The 21,270-nt window shown below is 39.3% G+C and overlaps 1 protein-coding gene across 1 annotated transcript in view; it reads right to left on the minus strand.

The window, feature by feature from the left end:
* The window catches only part of KIAA0825 (KIAA0825 ortholog), a 235,677-nt gene that overhangs the window by 139,760 nt on the left and 74,647 nt on the right, over window positions 1–21,270 (minus strand). The window contains exons 17-19 of the mRNA XM_088129998.1: window positions 7,468–7,656; window positions 6,127–6,360; window positions 3,789–4,197 (exon numbers count right to left, since the gene is read on the minus strand). Coding sequence (XP_087986124.1) covers window positions 3,789–4,197; window positions 6,127–6,360; window positions 7,468–7,656 — 832 coding nt within the window. The remainder of the gene's footprint in view (window positions 1–3,788; window positions 4,198–6,126; window positions 6,361–7,467; window positions 7,657–21,270) is intronic.

Genomic DNA, 21,270 nt, shown 5'->3' on the forward strand with positions numbered 1-21,270 from the left:
ACTTTTGAAAAGGTGCTTTATGGCTCTAGGATGAAACGTAAATCATGTTGAACTACTTGAGCTTAAATTATGTTATCAAATAGGAATGTGCCTCAAATATTAACCACATCCTAATACATACCCACAATGGATATTTAAACAATGACCAAAATACATCTTTGTGAATTTAACTCTATTGCCACCAATACAACAGTCTCTTCAGTTAAGAGCTTTTACACATATAAAGCACACTGAAAGAACTCAATTTGTTTGGGAAATAGCAAAAATATAAATAATACAACAAAACCCAATTATTTTAGTGGGAGAAATTAGCAGCCTACTATAATATAAAAAGTAAAATGATAATTACATTAAGCACAAAAAATGTAAAAGCATTTTAGAAGTGAGACTCGGCTATATTGAGGAACTTGGGTGTTAAATGTGAATTATCTTTTACATTTTTCTACTTGTTTAGTTTAATCTGCCTGGAACATCAGCAAAAGGAAACTAGATTTGCTGGGTTACCAATTTCCACTGGATCTCTGAAACTCCATGGTATTTGCATCTTTCCTTATACAGTGTTTGGCAGAAAGAAAGAAACCCAAAAATAGAAAAAGAAGAAAATGCAAATCTACATCTTTACTTCAAGGGATCAGGGATTTGGGAAGTGTAGTGAGACTTCAATTCAAAGATAGAAATCCTCCAAAGAGACAGGAAGAGAATTTCAAAAGATTAATTCTTCTATCTAAAGAGTAGAGTGGAGATAGTGGGAAACTGGAGACGCCCACTAAATAATTAAAAGGACTCAAAATAGAATAACCACAGTACTACAAAACAATATAATTTCATGTTCTTCCTTGAATATGACCTCTATGCTATAATATGCTTTTGCATTGTAACCCTTAAGAAATTTCCGTTTAGTTTCATCCTAGCAATCCTGCTTATTCTTCCAGGTGAGAGGCATAGAGCATTTGTACTACTATTTACTCAGAAATTAATGAGGTTGCCCTAATAAAACAGGAATAAAACAGCACAGTCAATTTTAGTATCATCTGGGAAGTATGCAACATATGTATTCTCATAATTAGCAATAAATTAAAGTATGTGATAAAGTTGCATCAGTCAGAAAAACATAAAATATTTAGCTTCATTCAGCTCCTAACAAATCTTCCAACTGCTGGAAACTTAATGTGAAATCTACATGTTAATGCTTTTCTCAAATGCTTCAATTTCCCTTTGAATCTACTGCTATGTTACAATATTAAATGTGCTTATTTTATACCAATCACATAATCCAATAGAAAATTCCTATGTAGAGCACTGCCATGTAGCCTAATTTCCATAACAAAATTCACTGTCAAATTCTTGAAAGGGCAAATAAGGAAATTATTTTTCTTGTTTTCTGTTTATTCTAAGAAGACTTTCTGGGAACTCAGTACTATCTACTTCAAACTTTTATTATAAACTATTTTTATTATAATTAATTATAATAAACTTTTTTATTATAAACTACAGTGGGGCAAAAAAGTATTTAGTCAGCCACCAATAGTGCAAGTTCTCCCACTTAAAAAGATGAGAGAGGCCTGTAATTTTCATCATAGGTATACCTCAACTATGAGAGACAAAATGGGGGAAAAAATCCAGAAAATCACATTGTCTGATTTTTAAAGAATTTATTTGCAAATCATGGTGGAAAATAAGTATTTGGTCAATATCAAAAGTTCATCTCAATACTTTGTTATATATCCTTTGTTGGCAATGACAGAGGTCAAACGTTTTCTGTAAGTCTTCACAAGGTTTTCACACACTGTTGCTGGTATTTTGGCCCATTCCTCTGTATGGCACCTTTTATTTCCCAAGTTTCAATAAAGCCAAATAAAAAGACTTGAGACGAGGCTTCTTTAAGATAACAGATGTATTTTGATCAAGACACAGCTGGGTGACCCCAATCAACACATTCAGAAGAGAGGTTGATGAAATCACACCTTACAACACAAACATCAGAGACTTTATAGACATGTAAATCTGTAATCAGATAGTACATCCCCTCACACCCATACAAGGGATTTTTGGGACGGTCTGAGCAAGTGAAAGGTGGTTCTTAGGAAGGTAAACTTAAATGTAACTTATTCTTCTGGTTACCAAGAGAATGGCATACAAGATTTTTCTTATCTTTCTCTGGAATGCAGGGCCCCACGACTGTTGCAAAAGCTTGGTAAAACAAACAACTTGTATTCATCTAATTGTTTCTTCGAAGACAATCGGGCATTCAGCAAAGAGATAAGGGGGGGGGGAAGAAGAAACCAGTGCTCTTTACAAAGCAAAAGCAAGTTAACCCTTTAGAAATAAAATAGAGTGCACTGTTACAGGTATGGTTAAACATTGTGTGAAGCATATATATATACGGTATATATATAAAATATAAAATTGTGTATCAAAATAATGCCCTTCACCTCCATGCAGATCTCCTCTAGAGCAGTGATGTTTTGGGGCTGTCGCTGGGCAACACGGACTTTCAACTCCCTCCAAAGGTTTTCCATGGGGTTGAGATCTGGAGACTGGCTAGGCCACTCCAGGACCTTGAAATGCTTCTTACGAAACCACTCCTTCGTTGCCCGGGCGGTGTGTTTGGGATCATTGTCATGCTGAAAGACCCAGCCACGTTTCATTTTCAATGCCCTTGCTGATGGAAGGAGGTGTTCACTCAAAATCTCACGATACATGGCCCCATTCATTCTTTCCTTTACACAGATCAGTCGTCCTGGTCCCTTTGCAGAAAAACAGCCCCAAAGCATGATGTTTCCACCCCCACGCTTCACAGTAGGTATGGCGTTCTTTGGATGCAACTCAGCATTCTCTCTCCTCCAAACACAAGTTGAGTTTAGACCAAAACGTTCTACTTTGGTTTCATCTGACCATATGACATTCTCCCAATCCTCTTCTGGATCATCCAAATGCTCTCTAGCAAACTTCAGACGGGCCCGGACATGTACTGGCTTAAGCAGGGGGACACATCTGGCACTGCAGGATTTGAGTCCCTGGCGGCATAGTGTGTTACTGATGGTAGCCTCAGTTACTTTGGTCCCAGCTCTCTGCAGGTCATTCACTAGGTCCCCCCGTGTGGTTCTGGGATTTTTGCTCACCGTTCTTGTGATCATTTTGACCCCACAGGGTAAGATCTTGCATGGAGCCCCAGATCAAGGGAGATTATCAGTGGTCTTGTATGTCTTCCATTTTCTAATGATTGCTCCCACAGTTGATTTCTTCACACCAAGCTGCTTGCCTATTGCAGATTCAGTCTTCCCAGCCTGGTGTAGGTCTACAATTTTGTTTCTGGTGTCCTTCAACAGCTCTTTGGTCTTGGCCATAGTGGAGCTTGGAGTGTGACTGTTTGAGGTTGTGGGCAGGTGTCTTTTATACTGATAACAAGGTCAAACAGGTGCCATTACTACAGGTAATGAGTGGAGGACAGAGGAGCCTCTTAAAGAAGTAGTTACAGGTCTGTGAGAGCCAGACATCTTGCTTGTTTGTAGGTGACCAAATACTTATTTTCCACCATGATTTGCAAATAAATTCTTTAAAAATCAGACAATTTGATTTTCTGGATTTTTCCCCCCATTTTGTCTCTCATAGTTGAGGTATACCTATGATGAAAATTACAGGCCTCTCTCCTCTTTTTAAGTGGGAGAACTTGCACAATTGGTGGCTGACTAAATACTTTTTTGCCCCACTGTATTTGAACATGATCCATACTCAAACAACAGCAGCAGCCACAACAACAACAACAAAGAAAAACAATTGTTTCTTACCAATCTGTGCTCAGTTTTCTTGCCTTTAGTAACTGGTTTTCAATCCAGTTTGGTTTTTCCTGTTCAATGCTCTGAATAATCTTATGAATTACTTGTTTAGGGCTCTTTTTCTTTTTTTCTATAATAGTTTCCAAACATATGCAAACTAAGCTGAGCTTTTCTTTGCTCCATCTGTCAAGAATTGTACCTGTTAAAAGTTCTGTGATGTTTCCATCCTCAAATATCTGACATACAATTATAATCAAAATCTTGACAAGAAAAGTAGCTTTCTTTGATTCAATAAACTTTGGTGGTATTTTTTTCTCAGATATGAAAAAAAAATATTTAATTGGGGAAGGCAAACTTGCAATTATAGAAGGTAACTTGCTGATTACAATAGATACAAGTTGAGCAGCAAGTCTTGTGAAACCTAAAAGAAAAATGAAATAAGATGTGAATAAGATTAAACAGTTTTATTTTGCAATGCAGTCACAACTTTTAAAAGCTGATATTTAATTTTAATTGTGGCTACCACACATTTCTCTCGCTCATCTGTCTGTTACGGCTTATGAGACTGAGCAAACATGATCTCCATTGCTTCAACCATGCAGATAATATCTGCCGTGGACTAGACACTGCACATGAACACTTGACAGGCAGAGGCCGAGTTGGAATGCATTCTCATGTTCTTTCCTAGAAAGATTAACCTGCTCTTCATATGATTAGGTGTTCATATTTGGGTCTGTCTGTCTGTCTGGTGAGAGGGCATGTTACTAACAAAGTTTTACTTGTTTTTTTTTTCCCCAGTAACACTACAGTGTACTATATCTACAGAATAAAAGAACTGACTTTGGTATTACGTGTATGCAAATTTTATAAAAGCAAATTCTTTTCCTTTGTTAGGCACTAGCCTTTGTTTATTCGTTTACCCAAGTTTAGAGAACCAAATTAACTTGAGACGAGGCATTTTATCTAACAAATGTTTTATTGGGCCAAGAAACATCTGGATGGGTCATTCAACACCGTGGCAAAGTGTTGAAAAGAACCACACCTTGCAAAGCAAACAACAAAGATTTTATAGACATCCACAAACGTAATCGAATTGTACATCCCCTCATCCCCATATAAGGAAATGCAGGGATGGTCTAAGGGGGGGGAAAAACGTGGATCCCAGAAGAAGAAAGTGAGCTCAACTTTCTTCTTCTGTTACCAAGGGAATAGCCCATATTGGTCCTTCTCTCTTCTTTGTTCCTCTGGAATATCTTCTGGCCTTCTTTGTAACTTCTTTAGAATTTGGTGTCTCGGCCTGCCCAGTACAAATCTAATTTATAGCTTACTTGTTCAGTCAGGCATCTGGCTAATTGCTTCTAAAGGAAATGGGATGGGGGAATGGTGTGCTCTCTTGGAAGGCAATCAGGCATTCAACAAAGAGATAAGGTGGGGGAAAGAAACGCTGTGATCTTTACAAAGCAAGTTGATCCTTTATAAATAAGATAGAGTGCACTGTTACATGCATGTTAAACATATATACAAAATATAAAATCATATATTAAAATAATGCCCTTCACCTTCAATAGGCCATACCACATTTCTACAGTAATGCAAGTACTACAAATTCACAACAGCCAGTATCATCAGTTTATTTATTTATTTATTAAATGTATACGGCCACCCATCTCACTGCCATGACTTTTTCCGGTGGTCTGGAAACTAATGTAACTTATAGCAATATGAAGACAAGAGATACTATATTTGGAGGCATATACAGTACTGTTTGCTGCAGTGATTATACAGAAAAAAGTACTTCCTACTGTATTCTGCCTAGCCTACTATTTACACACTTTCCATATAAACATCCAAAATATATTAAATGTTTTTATTTAACTGTGCCTTATGGTTTAGCCTCTTTCCCCAATGTTTTTAATGCATCCTTCTGTTTTCCCCCATTTAAGTGAATTACTGACATTTAATAACTGTCATCAACTCTTGTAGAGGATAAGATAGAGCAACTTAACTTACTGAGAGTAAATCTAGTTCTGTAGTCCTGAAATGAAGGAGATGAACTACAGCAGAGAATTCTAGGAAGAGTGGCACAATATTCAATTGTATGGAACTCTTTCTTCCTCCCCTCTGAACCTGATTTACCTTGCTGCATCTGGGACTGTACCCTTTTTATTATAATTATATGTATTTTTCCATTAACTTTCTAAAGAATAAGTCAACCATTTCATTAGTAAACTTTTTTAAAAAACCAATAAAGTTGTTACCACAGTATTCATTATCAAAAACTCTTCCATTTTTACATATTCTCATTAAATGGTTAACTAATATTTTGACAGGATTAAGTAAACACACTTACATTTCCCAGATTCTTCTCTTTTCATATCTCTATAGATGTAATTCCATTCCTTTGGAACTGTTTTCAGCAAATTTTCAGGAACAGTTTTATTAGGCAGATAGGTGCCATATTTCTCTGTTGTTTCCCATGAATGCATCAAGGAGATTACCTCCTTCACTATTCCTTTAACTGAATTAATCAGAGTCAATTTCAAGCATTTGATAACTTCTGGCTCTGACTCACTGCAATCAGAAACTTCAGAGAAAAAACATTAATGATAGTGAAACAAGTAAACTCTGGATTGAGTAAGTTTGGATATTAGGATTTTTATAAAGTTTCATTTAGTTTTTAATGCTAGATTCTTATAATAAATAGAACCCAAAGCCAACTACATTTCTTTATGGCATAAATATTGTACTCTAATCATTTATTCTTCTTAGGAGAACTTTTAAAAAAATAATTAAACAAGGATTACTACTAGCATCCACCATAATACTTCTATTCTTTTTTTTTTCCATTTAAGAATGCTTCTATGACTGGTTCAATTAGATTATACTGTTAAGCATTTTTGGTGGACAAACATTTACAAAAATCATGTCCATCATCATTATCATTATTATCATTCTCTTAAGGTATTTGGCAAAAAAAAGAAAAGTTCTAAAATACAAAACATATTTGTAAAAATACCTGATATTTGATCCAGACCACCACAGATTGACTTCCTTCTCTGACTCCCATAATCCCAATTCATATGAACCTAGCATATACTACCTCACTGGGGAAAAAGGCTTACACTGATATAAGAAAAGGTAAACATCAGACACAGGGTGAATCTGAGAGGACTGCAGAAGAACAAGTAGTTAAAGTTCTCCCCTGCTAGTGTCCCAATCCATCCCACTGGGCCAGTTATTTGTGAAAAAACAGTCCTGCACTTAAGAACATACTACATGATTAATGTCTTATATAGTTTATCCCTGAAATGAAGTTCAAATTGAAAGTGCCAGGGGGTACCACATATCAAGATGAGTAGAAAGTAATTTCTGTAGTATTTCAAAATATCTCTAAGACAGAAATTAAATGTTCCCCAGAGGAATAATGATACTGTCCGAATGCCACATTAATTCTTGCAGAATTAATGTTTTTATATATGAAGTTGTTTTCACTGATGAAAACAAATGTAATATTTAGCAGTATCAACTCAATTCTAAACACTGCCTTGTCATAATTACTACAGTATCTTGGAGGCAAGAGAACACTTGTATTATTGAATAATTTAAGGTCTGTATTTTAACACATCTTATCTGTAAATCAAGAAAACTGAATATATAATATGCAAGGTATATTTTATCACATTATACATACCTGATATACTATGTAAGAAATCCCATAAGTGTTCTTTTTCCATGTAGTTCTGAAGGACATCACCAAGAGATTTGGGAGATAAAGTGCAATAAGACAACACTGTAAATATTGCTTCAGCTATACTAATTTCCTTGTTCTTTTTCATGTCTTGGCAAGGACTTTGTTCATTGCTTTTAGACAACACAGATTCTGGAAAGGGAGGGAGGGAGGGAGGGAAATGAATTACAAGACATACAATAAAATGTTCCAGTGCATCCATACATTCTAACAGGACTATGGTTGTTTAGGATTTAATCCAAATAATAACTATCCAAGAGTTCATTTCTCCATCCCTATTTCTCTTTCCACCTGACACTCAATTCCTTCTTTTTTTTTTTTTTAAGAGTGGGGAATGCTCCTCAGTGGGGTGGGGGGGGGAGTTCAAACATAGCTTTCTTGTACTTCTGCAAAGTTGGAGATTCCTCCAAGAGCTGATACCTTGCTCTTCTTTCTTAATTACTCCATTTTGTCTCCATTTCAGTGAGCACTCATAATTTCTTATTAGAAGGAATGCTATTACTCAAGAGATAATTATGCAGAGTTCATATACAGTGGGGCAAAAAAGTATTTAGTCAGCCACCAATTGTGCAAGTTCTCCCACTTAAAAAGATGAGAGAGGCCTGTAATTTTCATCATAGGTATACCTCAACTATGAGAGACAAAATGGGGAAAAAAATCCAGAAAATCACATTGTCTGATTTTTAAAGAATTTATTTGCAAATCATGGTGGAAAATAAGTATTTGGTCAATATCAAAAGTTCATCTCAACACTTTGTTATATATACTTTGTTGGCAATGACAGAGGTCCAACATTTTCTGTAAGTCTTCACAAGGTTTTCACACACTGTTGCTGGTATTTTGGCCCATTCCTCCATGCAGATCTCTTCTAGAGCAGTGATGTTTTGGGGCTGTCGCTGGGCAACATGGACTTTCAACTCCCTCCAAAGGTTTTCCATGGGGTTGAGATCTGGAGACTGGCTAGGCCACTCCAGGACCTTGAAATGCTTCTTACGAAGCCACTCCTTCGTTGCCCGGGCGGGGTGTTTGGGATCATTGTCATGCTGAAAGACCCAGCCACGTTTCATTTTCAATGCCCTTGCTGATGGAAGGAGGTGTTCACTCAAAATCTCACGATACATGGCCCCATTCATTCTTTCCTTTACACGGATCAGTCGTCCTGGTCCCTTTGCAGAAAAACAGCCCCAAAGCATGATGTTTCCATCCCCATGCTTCACAGTAGGTATGGTGTTCTTTGGATGCAACTCAGCATTCTCTCTCCTCCAAACACGACGAGTTGAGTTTAGACCAAAACGTTCTACTTTGGTTTCATCTGACTATATGACATTTTCCCAATCCTCTTCTGGATCATCCAAATGCTCTCTAGCAAATTTCAGACGGGCCCGGACATGTACTGGCTTAAGCAGGGGGACACATCTGGCACTGCAGGATTTGAGTCCCTGGCAGCATAGTGTGTTACTGATGGTAGCCTCAGTTACTTTGGTCCCAGCTCTCTGCAGGTCATTCACTAGGTCCCCCTGTGTGGTTCTGGGATTTTTGCTCACCATTCTTGTGATCATTTTGACCCCACGGGGTGAGATCTTGCATGGAGCCCCAGATCGAGGGAGATTATCAGTGGTCTTGTATGTCTTCCATTTTCTAATTATTGCTCCCACAGTTGATTTCTTCATACCAAGCTGCTTGCCTATTGCAGATTCAGTCTTCCCAGCCTGGTGCAGGTCTACAATTTTGTTTCTGGTGTCCTTCAACAGCTCTTTGGTCTTGGCCATAATGGAGTTTGGAGTGTGACTGTTTGAGGTTGTGGACAGGTGTCTTTTATACTGATAACAAGGTTAAACAGGTGCCATTACTACAGGTAACGAGTGGAGGACAGAGGAGCCTCTTAAAGAAGTAGTTACAGGTCTGTGAGAGCCAGACATCTTGCTTGTTTGTAGGTGACCAAATACTTATTTTCCACCATGATTTGCAAATAAATTCTTTAAAAATCAGACAATGTGATTTTCTGGATTTCCCCCCCATTTTGTCTCTCATAGTTGAGGTATACCTATGATGAAAATTACAGGCCTCTCTCATCTTTTTAAGTGGGAGAACTTGCACAATTGGTGGCTGACTAAATACTTTTTTGCCCCACTGTAATTGTGGGGATACCATGTTGAACAAAAACTATTTTTAACTACATTAATCATTAACAGCGATTGCACAAAAGTAAATTTGCTATGCAACAAAATGAACTATTTCTGAAATGAAATAGTTTAAATGAAATATTTAAAAATAATTACAGAAATATAATTTAACCTTACATTATTCAAAATACCATTACAGCTAGACTGTTTCTAAGGGTTAAACCCAAACTCACTTCCTTGAGTTGACCAAAAATAAGGCAGGATAAAAATTTAATACAAATGAACTGTGTAGTATATTGTATTTTGTTTAAAATTACAAAACAATAAAATATAAACTCATACATTCATATATGCTGTTTCAAAAGTAAAGATAGGTAAATTTTCTTTGGAACAGGAATGGAGTAAATTAGAATAGTTTCTGTTTAATCAGTTTCAGATTGTGTGCATTCTTTGTCACACACATACACTCTTGTGCACATGTGTGTATGTACATACATGTGTGTGTGCCAAAAGATCTTAACAGAAATAGTTCTTTTCAAGCTTTTAGTCATCCTGAAATAAGAGTCTGATAATAGTTTTGTGGGGTGAGGTAGAGTTGCAGGGAAAAAGAATATATCCACCCACCTGCCTGCCTCCCAATCTTCCCTAAAGCTGAGATGGGCAACCTGTAGCCTCAAAATAATATCTGGTCCTCCGGATTCCTTTTCTGAGGTTCCTGAAGCCTTTAACTATTATTGTTGAAAATTATTCCATTTTGAGGCAGAAAACACAAAAAATGGTAAGGCAACCCCAAAAGTCGGAAACTGAAGTGTTCTGTGTGTGCATTTGAGCATTCCTGGGAGTAGGAATCTGACCTGAGCAAGGATTAGTTGGCCTTAGAAATCAGTTAAATGAACAGGCATGTTTTATAACAGTAACACAAAGGAGATTTACTTACAGAAAATACATTATATGAATAGAGAAAGCCTAGCATCTAGCCAATTATATTTACCAGGAGAGAGTCAAAAGAGCATGTTCTCCATGTGGTATGTGTCTGGGAAAAAAGGCAGAAGGAACTGACCTCAGACTGAGGATCTCTTAGACAAGAGCAGGCACAGTGATAAACAAAGAATGTACACACAGGAAATCCTTAACTCTTTAACTAGACTCAATTGTCCCCTTGTGGTCAATAGTCATGAGGTGCTGAAGAATCAGTACCATTGGATTTGAACCCCCAACAAAAAGGAGGTTTAACACAATTTTAAAAATAAAGTAACCCTTAACCACTCTGTAAATTTAGGAAAAAAAGACATTTGATCATGCCAAGGTACATGGAATGGCTACATCCATGCTGCAACAATATTTTTGTCTCCCAAAAAATGTTGCTTATCACTGCTCTAAAGGGATCAGATAATAGGTGATGTAGCTGCCTGACACTCTTGTGAATTGCTATCAGTAAGAATAGACAGCACAGATAAATGAACAGGCTAGTATAAGGCACCTTAATATATCATTAGGGGGTAGTAGTATGGCGAGAATAGAAAAGGGAAAACATATCCTTTCTTTTTTCACATTCTCCTATAATTTCTCTGTATAATGTACGAGTTGCCTTCTCTGAACCCATAATTCTTATCATTTAGGAACAGCTGGCTATAGTATATTCTCTCCACTATTACCTGCTCGTTTGGGGCAGGGTTTTGTTTTGTTTTTTTCCTTTCCTTCCCTAGGTCCATTTTCAGAGCTGGTAGAAGGGGGCACTTTTCCCCTTTGCTTTGGTCAACTTTAGTACCCTGCAGTTCTTTACACTAGTCTAAACTACCTAGGTAGTTAAGGTGCAAGAGTTGAAGTACTGTGATGTACAACTTCTGTTCCTTCTTCTCTGATTAATTTGACTAGAAACATTGTATGGAGTTATTATAAATGGTAGAAGCAACAAGAGAAGGAACCAAGGAAAGAATATGCACAAGCACATTAGGCTGTTTTAGAACTGCAGCAGATTTTGTCAGGAAGCGTTGGTCTGGTGCTCATAGGCATGGTTCCCAGTTAGTCCTGTAAGCTGAATAAACCAGCCAAAAAAAAAAAAGGAATACCACAAACAGGCATCTGTTGATACAGATAGTCCTTGCTTAACGACCCTAACTGGGACCAGCAACTCTGCCACTAAGTGAAGTGGTTGCTAAGTGGAAAATCACATGACCATGATTGTGCTTTCTGGCTGGAAAGAGACAAGACTAGTCAGTTTCACACCTTCAGTTTTTGTTGGCCTGCTAACCACTCCCCTGCTCTCTGGAATGCTTCAGTGCCTGCTTATTGTGTGGTACACATCGAAAGCAATGCAATCATGCCACAGGCGAGTTACACAGACAGCTTACTCTCTTGAAATCCCTTTGTCTCCAGTCTCTCTGCCATGCGAGGGGGGCCGAGGAGAAAAAAAGTAAGCAACCTCTGTAGGCAATCTCTCCTTTGCCTGACCCTCTCCCACTGCCGGCCCAATTGCATTGCTTTCGATGTGTAGAAGAGCAAACAGCTTACTCTCTTGAAATCTCTGGGGGGAGGGTCAGGCAAAGAAAAGACTGACTACCAAAATTGCTTGCTTTTTCTTCCCCCCCCCCAAAGCAGAGAGATTGGAGAGAAAGTGATTGTAAGAGAGTAAGCTGTTTGCTCTTCTACACATCGAGAGCAATGCAATCACCCCAGCAGCCCTCTCTTGCATCTCTCCAATCTCTCTGCTCTGCAAGGGGGGGGGGGGAGAAAAAAACACATTTCATGCACAGGACAATGCGTACTGACTGTAATTTATTTATTTATTTTATTTATTTAATAGACTTATCCCCGCCCATCTCCCCACAATGGGGGACTCTGGGCAGTTTACATCAAATTAAAACAATAAATACATAATTAAAATTTATAAAAAGAATGCATAATTAAAATTTATAAAAAGAAAAATATTTACACAAATAGAAGGAAGAGAAAAAATCCAAGAGGCCAATGGAAGCCACACCAGGCCTCTAGGGGGCTAGCCAACCCCATTTCTGACAACCTCCCTCCTTGCCCCAGGCCAGATGGCAGAGCCAGGTCTTCAAATCCCTCCGAAAGGCCAGGAGTGAGGGGGCCTGTCTCACCTCCAGGGGCAAGATGTTCCAAAGGGTGGGGGCTACAGCAGAGAAGGCCCGCCTTGTGGACCCCATTAATTGGAGTTCTTTTGCCGAGGGGGTCTGAAGCATGCCCTCTCTGTGAGATCGGGTGGGATGGGTTGAAATCGTGGGGGCGAGGCGGTACCTCAGGTAGCCTGGCCCCATGCCATGTAGGGCTTTAAAGGTGATAACCAACACCTTGAATTGGGCCCAGAAGCAAACCAGTACCCAGTGCAGCTCACGGAGCAAAGATGTTATATGGGTCCTTCTTCAGACCCCAAAAATAGCTCGCGCGGCTGCATTCTGGACCAGCTGAAGCTTCTGGATACTCTTCAAGGGTAGCCCCATGTAGAGCGCATTGCAGTAGTCTATCTAGGAGATAACAAGGGCATGAGTGACCGTTCAAAGGGCATCCCGATCCAGGAAAGGGCATAACTGGTGCACAACCTGAAGCTGTGCAAAAGCCCTCCCAGGGTTGGCCATCATGTGACTGAGGGATGCAGCGAAGGTCATAAATGGCCGTAAAGTTATTTTTTCAGCACCATTGTAACTTCGAATAGTCACTGAACGAATGGTCAGTAAGTGGGGACTACCTGTAGAACAAAAGGTGAGTTGTATGAATACACAGATGATAATTCAAGGAACCAAAATTACAGGGGAGTAACATGTTCTTGTTCATGGACTCTGAATTTCATATATTAGGAAAGGATCAAGATGGCAAAGGGTGAGCAACTCTGATTTTAACTGCCAACTTTTTCTATCAGACAACAAGAAGCTACGGACGGGAAATCCCAACAACAATAGGAAAAGCAAAACTCCCTGAAACTTAGAGCTAAACCTCCAGCAAAATAAAAGTAAACAAGGACCAAAGGAAAAAGCCCCAGATCATTAAAGAGCATCCTAAGCCGTAAGCAGTCAACAACTGAAAGTCTAATGTGTTCTAGTAACAGCAATAGCAACAACGACAACTCACAGGACAAATCAATTGCCTGCTCTACCAGCAATCATACCTTGTTTGACTGAGAGAGTGAGGAGCTGACAATTTTGGACGGTAAGTTTCAACTGGAGGTGGAGGACAAGTTACAACTGGAACTGGAAAATGAAGTTAGATCCCAAACCCCAGATATGGACTTGGTAGTCAAGAATTGCCTCCTGACTGCACAAACAATATTTATTTATGATCAGCTGTTAATGTCTAACATTAAAATCCATAACTTAAAATCCCTCATACAGCAATTTATATCTACAACAATAGATAGTCCCCCAGATTATGGATTCATCAATGCAGACAGTGGGGCAACTCCACAAGGTATTCTAGGGGAGCATCATACTGCTACAAAGGAGGCATTACTGCAACCTTTTCAGATAGATACATCATTTCCTAGAATTAAAAATGGTAGAGAGCACATCCTTCAGCCAGAAAGAATTATACTACTAGTTGAGAACATCAAGTACAGCAGGTGGCAAACAAAGAACAAACAATCACTTTTGCAAATACTGTGCTGCTGAGTTTCTTCTAGCAAACTCAAATGAGTGGCTATCTAGCCATGCTAAATTTACAAGGACAGGCCTTACCTTCAAATATGCCACACTTCCCCTAATGCTCTTGAGAATGAGGGTTTATCTGGGAAGATTTCATATTACACCTTTTTGTGTTTTCAAGGACATTGGTATTTTTTCCTTGTTGGAAGCTAGAAAGGTAAAGCAGAATGGAGAGAGACTGCAAGATAAAAGCAAACCATTCAGCAAGGCTGCTAGGCAACAATCAAGTTTCCATAGTGGCCATTCTTATTCAAGGCCAAACTCCAGCCAGAAAGGCTCTGCTGATAATATCATTTAGAAAAGATATCCTTAGTAAGTTAGACACAGTTAAAGAGCCCACATGGCAACCACAGCTATAAGTAGAACAACTAGGACTTTGCTTCCTATAAAGCACCAAGAGTTACTCTAGAGATGTTGATGAGAATGCTAGTTTGCCAGCAAGCAAAAAGAGGAGGCGGCCACTATGCCTAGCCTGCATGCCCATTTGAATGATTCACAAATCACTGCATTCATTATATACAAATGCCTCACAGTATGATTATTACAAAGCAGACTGAACTTAAATTGCCCTATCCATGTGCAACTCCCCCAGAATAGAGCCAGACTGCTTCCCCCAAATCTAGTAACCCAGGAGCTGTTGAACCAGAAGCAAAGAAATGCAGATATGCAACTAAATTTTGGAAACTATTGAAGCCTTTCTTTAATAGCAGGAACATTCTATCTCAAATCAAACACAAGAGTGCTCTAATAAACAGAATGGATTCTCTTGAATCCATCAATGACTTTCTGAGAGTTACTTAGAATCAAGACTTGTATATACAGTGGTACCTCTACTTACGAACATCCCTACTTACGAATTTTTCGAGATACGACCAGCTTCGGCCCCAAAAATTTACCTCTACTTACGAACTCGCCTCGACTTACGAACCGGATCCGCGGCCATTTTCCGCCCGTTCCACGTGGTCCGCGGCCATTTTCCAATGTTCCATGTGGTCTGTGGCCATTTTTCCGCCCGTGCCATGTGGTCCGCGGCCATTTTTCCGTCCGTTCCATGTGGTCCGTGGCCATTTTCCGCCCGTTCCATGTGGTCCGTGGCCATTTTCCGCCCGTTCCACGTGGTCCGTGGCCATTTTTTCACCCGACACGTGGTCCACGGCCATTTTTCCGCCCTGCCGCATGGTCAGCGGCTGTTTTTCCGCCCCTGACGCGTGGGCCGCGGACGCCGGAACGGATTAACGGTAATTACATTGAACTTTATGGGAAAATTTACTTCGACTTGCGACCAACTCGACTTGCGATCAGAGTCACGGAACGGATTAAGTTCGTAAGTAGAGGTACCACTGTACTCTTGCATATTTGGTCCAGAAAAACTGTATAGGAACAAGCAAGCAATCATTTCTGCAAGGATAGACGTGAATCACATAAAGACAGATAGCAACTACAACCACAGGTGTGCATGCTTTAAATACCTTTAGTGCAGTGGAATGTAAATGGCAAAGGGAAGGACAGGAGGAAGGATAGGAAGAAGAGCCCCTACCAAGGCAACCATTAGATAAGTGGGCCTGGGCCAGAAAATAACGAGAAAACGCCTTAGACAAGCCCCTTGCTAGTTCATAGAAGATAAAGTAAGGGAGGTGGAAGCACACTCAAACTTGCAAGATTCTGTTATTATAGCTGTTACAATAAAAGTAGTCCTGGCCAATATGGCATTAGTTTCTTAGTCTGTTCTATCCTACCTTGGGCTGAGATGAAGAGATCCAAGTGTAGAATTTGGTAGTGAATATGCCTGGCCATCCAATAGGAAGTTCAAATATCAACAATATTGTGGTCAAATAGAAACATGGAAGTATGCACCTTACAGAATAATTGATTCAATTCTCTTGGCTAGGCAACCATTTTTATGCTGAAAAACCTGATCAAATGAAACTTCTTGATCCTTATGAATGAATTCAAGCAATGAATGTCTAAATTCTTTCTCATCCCACCATCCTTCATTTTGGCCAGGAAATATTTCAAGCAGAAGCTGTTTGGAATGGCTGTTGGGGGAAAGGTTTGATCTCCCATTTCTGTGAGAGGTGCTTGACTTCGGAGGAGGGGAGAGAAAAAGATGGGAATAAAGAAATCCTAATGGAGGCAGTTTGGTGAATGACAGTAAGTACCTAGGAATCTACAGTGATAATCTCCCATTCTGCAGGGATGCATTCACACTGACAGGTCAAGGAATGCTGTTCATGTCAGAATCAATGCATCTGGGAGTAATCATGGGTCTTTCATTATTGCATTGTTTCATTGTGAAGGTTGGGTTGAGGACTTGAGAGTTGCAAGGATTGAGATACTGTATATATCTTTAGGCCAATAGCCACTATGCTAATAAAATAATGGTTAATAAAGTGTTAGATTTTATTATTGTTGTTTTGAACATTGTTCAGAACCCCACCTTTTCAAGTGCTAAACAATCCCTCACTTTCAAAGGGCAAATATTCTATATGAGCTTGGGTTTCATGTGTTGATTCCACAAATATAAGCAGTTCATGCCTGCACAATGTAAAGGATCCAGGTTAAATATATAATCATCTTAGTGTTTTGTTGCATTCAACTGCTGCTTCTGAAGTACATAGACTTTAGCGACAAAAATACTTACAGCCTGTCATTTATCTGCAAGAAAATGAACAAACAGATAATCTATATTTTTCCAAAGGAAAAGCAGCCAAACTATTCTAATGATTTGAAATCTTCAAAGAGAAGGAAGTTGTAGATTAAGCTCGTTCCTCAATGGCACAGTTTTCTTCCTTCATAATCCAATAGTGCCTAAAAGGAATTAGTGATGTTTCCTCTAAACAATATCCCCAACAAAAATTTTGGAAGATGATGCAGAAAGAGAATTTAGATTTTTCACAAACATGCTATAGGGTGTCCAACTTCTTGGAGGTAAGTGGCTCTGAGGCTGGGCACAGCTAAGCAACTTCATAAATTGAAGAAGCATAGGTGATACAAATATTGCTACTGTTGTGTAAGAATAATTACAGATCAATTGAAATATGGGAACCATCTACAGAAGACTTAGTCCAATGTACTTTTTCATCTTTAGGATCTAATACCTTCCAAGGCAGAGAGAAAGGACTGATACCCTACCACTTAAACTGGGAAAGACAATAATGGTGTTTCAGAACCCTTAGACGATGAATCTAATTTTCTGAACCATTATTAGTTACAGGTGTTTCCCCAGAACCTATAGGAATAATTTGAAACTAAGCAGGAAGGGGATGAAGAGCAAGAAAGAATGAAGTACCTACAACAGATATCTATCTTTTTCACTATCAGTTCACATGCTGATGTAACTGTTGGAAGCAGCTGTTAGAATGGATTGGAGGATCTGAAGGCTTTGATATTGCTTCAGAAATAGTTTAATGCCTTTACATTCAAGATGAAGCAGGGTGATAATTAGGTGGTTTGGAATACCAGTAGACCAAAGAGAAAATCTGAAATGGATGAGAATACTACAAATAATATCTACTATACCTGTTAGAAGCATGAATGGCATATGAATCAACAGAACTTCTTGATCAAAAACTATTGGACATGGTATAGAGGCATGCCCCCACAAGTCCTGTTCACCATGGTGGTGGTGGGAGTGTTCCTGAGAGGGATGAGTGAAGACCTCCAGGAGTATATATCAAGAGCATATAATCCCAGCAGTCTCCAAAGGCATGAAGGTCATCCCCACTGTTCAACTAAAGCAAACAGGAACCTATATTTGGCAGCAGCAATATAGGATAATGTTGGAGGTAGAAGATCACTTTAGTGACAATGGCAAAAGCATTATTTCATACTGAATGGGAGAAGGCAATGGTAAACCACTCCTGTACTTTACCAAGAAAACCACATAGATAGACAAGATAAAATGACTGATGATATAGTGCCAAATGCCCCCTCAGGCCAGATGGTACTCAACATGTTAATGAGGAACAGCTGAGGATCTTTCGGAGTACTAATGGTGTTTATGACGTAGTTAGATTAAAGCCTTCAGGATATTTGGTTGCTGATGATGCCATGCAGGAAAAGAAAATCCAAAGCTGCAAAGACAGAAGTGGGAACATGGAACATAAAAAGCAGGAACATGAGAAAGCTCAACATAACAACATTTCATCCTAAGGATGAAATGAACTGACTACACATTGACACCTTAGGCATCAGTGAATTGAAATGCACTGGAACTAGACACCTTCAATCAGAAGATAATACTGTTTATTATTCAGGACAAGAAGGAATGGTGTTGCTCTCACAGTCATGGACAATACAGCAGAAGAGCACTTGGCTACAATGCAACTGATGATGAAATAATATCAATTAGACTTCATGGACTACCCTTTAATATGACAATTATCCAAGTTTACACACCAACCACTGATGTAAAAGAAGAGGAGGTTGATGAGTTTTATGGTCATGTTCAAGTTGAAATTGAAAGAACATGCAAGCAAGATGTGCTGCTTCTGGCTGAAGACTGGAACGCTAAAGAAATATTAAGGAGGAAAACACAGTTGGCCTAGGAACTGAAATGAAGCGGGAGAATGACTTAACAATGTCTGTCAATCCAATTACTACTTCATTATTAACATGGTCTTTCAAAAACCAAAACAAGCCCTAAATACATGGAGATAACCAGATGGAATACATAGAAATCAAATTGACTATTTGGTACAAGGAGTAGAGAGCCTGGGAGATGACCCTGAGGAAGGAATCCAGAGTCTGTTAGGGAAACACAAGGTGCAGAAGAAACATGCATTAAGTCCAGAGAGGTGGGCAAATGTTATGAAGAGACCCAGACTATCCCTCTCCCCCAAATTAAGAGATATAAGAGGGAGAGAAGGGAAGACACAGAGAGACTTGAAGATTTTGTTATTTTAGCCTATCTCAATAAAGTATAGTTCTAGTCTTCCTGCAGGTTTGTTTCCTGATCTGGTCTACCTTGAAAGACTGACACAAGGAGACAGAAGAGCTCAGTTACAGTGGGGCAAAAAAGTATTTAGTCAGCCACCAATTGTGCAAGTTCTCCCACTTAAAAAGATGAGAGAGGCCTGTAATTTTCATCATAGGTATACTTCAACTATGAGAGACAAAATGGGGGAAAAAATCCAGAAAATCACATTGTCTGATTTTTAAAGAATTTATTTGCAAATCATGGTGGAAAATAAGTATTTGATCAATATCAAAAGTTCATCTCAATACTTTGTTATATATCCTTTGTTGGCAATGACAGAGGTCAAACGTTTTCTGTAAGTCTTCACAAGGTTTTCACACACTGTTGCTGGTATTTTGGCCCATTCCTCCATGCAGATCTCCTCTAGAGCAGTGATGTTTTGGGGCTGTCGCTGGGCAACACGGACTTTCATCTCCCTCCAAAGGTTTTCCATGGGGTTGAGATCTGGAGACTGGCTAGGCCACTCCAGGACCTTGAAATGCTTCTTACGAAGCCACTCCTTCGTTGCCCGGGCGGTGTGTTTGGGATCATTGTCATGCTGAAAGACCCAGCCACGTTTCATCTTCAATGCCCTTGCTGATGGAAGGAGGTGTTCATTCAAAATCTCACGATACATGGCCCCATTCATTCTTTCCTTTACACGGATCAGTCGTCCTGGTCCCTTTGCAGAAAAACAGCCCCAAAGCATGATGTTTCCACCCCCATGCTTCACAGTAGGTATGGTATTCTTTGGATGCAACTCAGCATTCTCTCTCCTCCAAACACGACGAGTTGAGTTTAGACCAAAACGTTCTACTTTGGTTTCATCTGACCATATGACATTCTCCCAATCCTCTTCTGGATCATCCAAATGCTCTCTAGCAAACTTCAGACAGGCCCAGACATGTACTGGCTTAAGCAGGGGGACATGTCTGGCACTGCAGGATTTGAGTCCCTGGCGGCATAGTGTGTTACTGATGGTAGCCTTTGTTACTTTGGTCCCAGCTCTCTGCAGGTCATTCACTAGGTCCCCCCATGTGGTTCTGGGATTTTTGCTCACCATTCTTGTGATCATTTTGACCCCACAGGGTGAGATCTTGCATGGAGCCCCAGATCAAGGGAGATTAACAATGGTCTTGTATGTCTTCCATTTTCTAATTATTGCTCCCACAGTTGATTTCTTCACACCAAGCTGCTTGCCTATTGCAGATTCAGTCTTCCCAGCCTGGTGCAGGTCTACAATTTTGTTTCTGGTGTCCTTCAACAGCTCTTTGGTCTTGGCCATACTGGAGTTTACACTGTGACTGTTTGAGGTTGTGGACAGGTGTCTTTTATACTGATAACCAGGTCAAACAGGTGCCATTACTACAGGTAACGAGTGGAGGACAGAGGAGCCTCTTAAAGAAGTAGTTACAGGTCTGTGAGAGACAGACATCTTGCTTGTTTGTAGGTGACCAAATACTTATTTTCCACCATGATTTGCAAATAAATTCTTTAAAAATCAGACAATGTGATTTTCTGGATTTTTTTCCCATTTTGTCTCTCATAGTTGAGGTATACCTATGATGAAAATTACAGGCCTCTCTCATCTTTTTAAGTGGGAGAACTTGCACAATTGGTGGCTGACTAAATACGTTTTTGCCCCACTGTATAACAGCCCCCAGCCATGTCTTTGCTGTATTATGTCTTTGCTGTCTTATGTCTTTGCTGTATTACAATGTTATTTGTAAAGACACTGAAGATAGAAACAGACATGGAAAAACAAGAGTCTTCGAACTCTTTGAACTCAGAAGGAGGTTCCAACCTCAAATTGATATATTAAAGGGCATTGATGGACAGAATAACTGATTCCAAGAAGATCAAGCAATATCGAAATTCTGTACAGTAGAGATGCCAACTCAAGAAATATGCTGCAGACTAGCATTTGGTAGAGCAGCCATGAAGGCTTTGGGAAAGATATTCAAATGCTGTGATGCATCTATACCTACAAGAATCAGAATTGTGCAAGGTA

This window comes from Python bivittatus, unplaced genomic scaffold (assembly GCF_059951505.1).
Source record: "Python bivittatus isolate LINGU-HERP-01145 unplaced genomic scaffold, Pbiv_v1 ctg000850_np1212, whole genome shotgun sequence".
NCBI lineage: Eukaryota > Metazoa > Chordata > Lepidosauria > Squamata > Pythonidae > Python > Python bivittatus.